This window comes from Numida meleagris, chromosome 32, assembly GCF_002078875.1.
Source record: "Numida meleagris isolate 19003 breed g44 Domestic line chromosome 32, NumMel1.0, whole genome shotgun sequence".
In the NCBI taxonomy this organism is placed as follows: Eukaryota; Metazoa; Chordata; class Aves; order Galliformes; family Numididae; genus Numida; species Numida meleagris.
Window position 1 is genome coordinate 748,011 of NC_034437.1, and position 3,427 is coordinate 751,437.

The 3,427-nt window shown below is 68.5% G+C and overlaps 1 protein-coding gene across 1 annotated transcript in view; it reads left to right on the plus strand.

Annotated features, from left to right (window-relative positions):
- The window catches only part of ERBB3 (erb-b2 receptor tyrosine kinase 3), a gene marked incomplete at its 5' end in the record, with an annotated part of 11,646 nt that extends 8,705 nt beyond the window's left edge, over positions 1–2,941 (plus strand). Inside the window, 7 exon segments of the mRNA XM_021379079.1 lie at positions 1–29; positions 107–253; positions 339–436; positions 503–649; positions 899–967; positions 1,220–1,484; positions 1,808–2,941. Coding sequence (XP_021234754.1) covers positions 1–29; positions 107–253; positions 339–436; positions 503–649; positions 899–967; positions 1,220–1,484; positions 1,808–2,349 — 1,297 coding nt within the window.

The window sequence follows — 3,427 nt, forward strand, 5'->3', positions numbered from 1 at the left end:
CACGCATCAGAGCGACGTGTGGAGCTACGGTGAGCGCAGCCCCCACGGTCCCTCTCCAGCTCCCCCCACACCGCCCCAGCCCTGTGCTCACAGTGCTGCCCCCCAGGAGTGACGCTGTGGGAGATGATGACCTTTGGGGCTGAGCCGTACGCCGGGATCCGCTTGCCCGAGGTGCCCGACCTGCTGGAGAAGGGCGAGCGGCTCCCGCAGCCCCACATCTGCACCATCGACGTCTACATGGTGATGGTGAAATGTGAGCGGGGGGCACCGCCTCGGTTGGGGGGGGGGGGCTGCCCGTGGCCCCCACCCCACTATGACCCTCCCTTGGTGCCCCCCAGGCTGGATGATCGACGAGAACATCCGCCCCACCTTCAAGGAGCTGGCCAACGAGTTCACCCGCATGGCGCGTGACCCCCCCCGCTACCTGGTCATCAAGGTGGGTGAGAGCCCTCCCCCGGCCCCCCCTGGGGGCAAGCAGCCCCTCATGTGCCCGTCCCCACAGCAGGAGAGTGGGGCCGTGCCGCCCGCCGAGCCCCCCACCCTCAGCGACAAGGAGCTGGACGAGATGGAGACGCTGGAGCTGGAGGAGGAGGAGCTGGACGTGTCCTTCGGCCTCTGCCCCCCCCGGCCACGAGGCAGCTGCACCCGAGTGAGCCCCCCCCAACTCCCTGGGGCCCCTGATGTGGTCTGGCTGCATCCTGGGCACGGGGTCCTATGACATGGCATGGGGCAGAATGTGGGGCTGGGATCCCCCATGGCTCCCCCAGACCCCAGCTCCCCCAGGCTGGGACAGGGCTGACCCTAACCCTAAGCCATCACCCCAGTGGGACCCCAGCCCCATTACCACAGTGGGGTGGGGTGCAATGCTCGGTGCCAACCCCCCTGTGTCCCCCCCCAGAGTCCCAGCCTGCTGAGCCCCCCAGCTGGATACATCCCCATGAACCAGTCCGGCCTCGGCAGCCGCCAGGTACCTAGGGAGGGGGGAAGAGGAGGATCCTGGGGGGAGCAAAGGGGTTGGGCTGCATCACGTTCCATTGCATTGCAGTGGATTTCATTGCATTTCCATCCATTTTATTTCATTGGATTACATTGGGTTGGGTTGGGGTTGGGGTTGGGGGCAGGGGTGGGAGGGGTCTATGGGTGCTGCCGCTCTGAGGGCAAAGCGGTGGCACTGAGGGGGTGGTAGTGCCCCCCCCCCAATCACCGCCGTGTCCCACAGGGCACTGGGACGCGGCCACCGCGCCGCAGCCGCCAGGAATCTGTGGGGCGGACGGTGTCGGAGTCGTCGGAGGGCCGGGGCACGGCCTCGGAGCTGGACCTGGCCGAGGGGCTGTCGCTGTCGGGCAGCCTCTGCCGCAGCCTGCGCTCGCGGGGGGACAGCGCGTACCTGTCCCAACGGGAGAGCTTCCCCCCCCTGCCCCCCGGCTCTGAAGGCAGTGAGGAGGACGCCAACGGCTACGTCACACCCAGCTGCGCCGGACGGGGTGAGGGTTTCAGCTCAGGGGTCCCATCCCCAATTGTGGGGGGGGTTCCTTCCCAGCAGGGTTTGGGCTGTGGGTGGGGGTCTCTCCTTGCAGAGCTTTGGGGGCTCCCATGGGGTGGGGGGTTTCAGCCCCAGAATTGAGTTAGGAGTTCCATCCTTGGAAGGTTGGGGTTGGAGGGCTCAACATTTGGAGGGAGGGCTGAGTGCTCCCTTCCCCAAACCCATCCCTGGCACAGCCAAGCCCCCCCGGCCTCAGCACCACTCCCATGGGCAGAACTGGGGGATCTGGGGGGGCACAGCCGCTGTCTAACCCCTACTCCGCAGAGCCAGAGCCCACGGGGAGCTCAGTGCCAGAGCTGGAGGAGGAGTACGAGTACATGAACCGGCAGCCTGGGGCCCCGCCACAAGTCCCCCCACCGCGGCCAGCCTCGCTGGAGGAGCTGGGCTACGAGTACATGGAGGTGGGCTCAGAGCTGGGCAGCCCCGCAGGGCCCCCCCCGGGCCACGGGGAGGAGGAGGAGGACTACGAGTACATGAACAAGCAGCCACGGCTGAGCCGCTCGTTGGGCAACGTGGTGGGGGGGCCAGGACCCCGGCATGAGGGCAGCCTCCCCCGACACGATGGCTACACTGACATGCGGCCTGGGGAGCCCACCCCGGGCCCACCTGAGGAGCAGGGCTACGAGGAGATGGAGGCGGTGCTGGCCCCCCGTGGCCCTCCCTGCCCCAGCTGCCGCAGTCCCCCTGGACCCCCCCCGGCCTGTATGAAGCCCCTGCGCAGCCTGGAGGCCTCGGACTGTGCCTTTGACAACCCCGACTACTGGCACAGCCGCCTCTTCACTAAGGTGGACGCCCAGCGGACATAGGGATCCCCTGCCCCCCCCCAGCTGTTTACACTGGATATGAAGGATCATCGCCCCCACGTTGGTGCTGGATGGAGGGCATGAGGCAAAGCTCCTTGAGGGGCACAAAGAATGGGACTGGGGGGGACAGCCCTGCCTGGGGTGTGGGGCTGATCCTGAACCCCCAGGCCCCATTGGGAGGGAGGGCTTGGACCCCTCTCCTCCTTACTGCCATGCCCCAGGGCTGTCTCCAGCATTCCCCCGCCCCATGGTGCTCCCCATGTGCAGGACTACGGCAGCAGGTCCCTGCTTTGGGGCTTGAGGGGGCGGGGGGTCTACCTGTGGGGTTGGGGTCCTCCCAGCTGCTGTGGGTAGGAGGCCCCGTATTTCCTTGCTTCCTGCAGGGGGTGGGTTGGGCGTGCCCCCCAGTCACAGGCTGGGCAGCGTGCCCATGCTGCACGGCTACCCAGGCCCCGCTAAGAGGCTCTGGGGGACAGGACTGGGCCGTGCACGTGGGCCCCCTGAGGCCCCTCACCGAACTCCGGGCATCACCCCACTCCCAGGACGGGAGTTGGGTCTGGTTTGTAAACGTGGAATAAAGACATTTGGAATAGAACGGGCCGTAGAGTGGTGCCTGTTGGTGCGTGATGGGGAGGGGGGAGGCGTCGGGCCCAGGGGATGGGGCTGGGGCCTGCAGGCTGCATGGCCCTAGCGTAGCACCGGGGCCAACGGCGTGGAGGAACGGGCTGGGAGTTGCCGCGGTGTGGGGCCGCGGCCTGCACGACCCCGAGCAGCGCCCGCCATACCCCCACGCAACCCCTTTACTTCCGCCATTCCGCACCACGCCTCCCCGCGTGACCCGCGCACCGCTTCCGGCCCTACTTCCGGCTCTTAGCTCTCGCGAGAGCCGCGGTGCCTGCTGGGAGCGAGAGTCCGCGGCGGGGCCGGGCCGCGCGTGCTGCCGGGAGCTGTAGTCCGAGGGGGAGGGGACTCGGCTTCCCAGCGTGCCCCGCGCGGAGCCCGCGCTCCTGCTCTGCTCGCGCTCTCTCGCTCGCGCTCCCCGGGGTCTCCTCAGCGCGGCGGCGGCGGCGGCGGCGGCGGC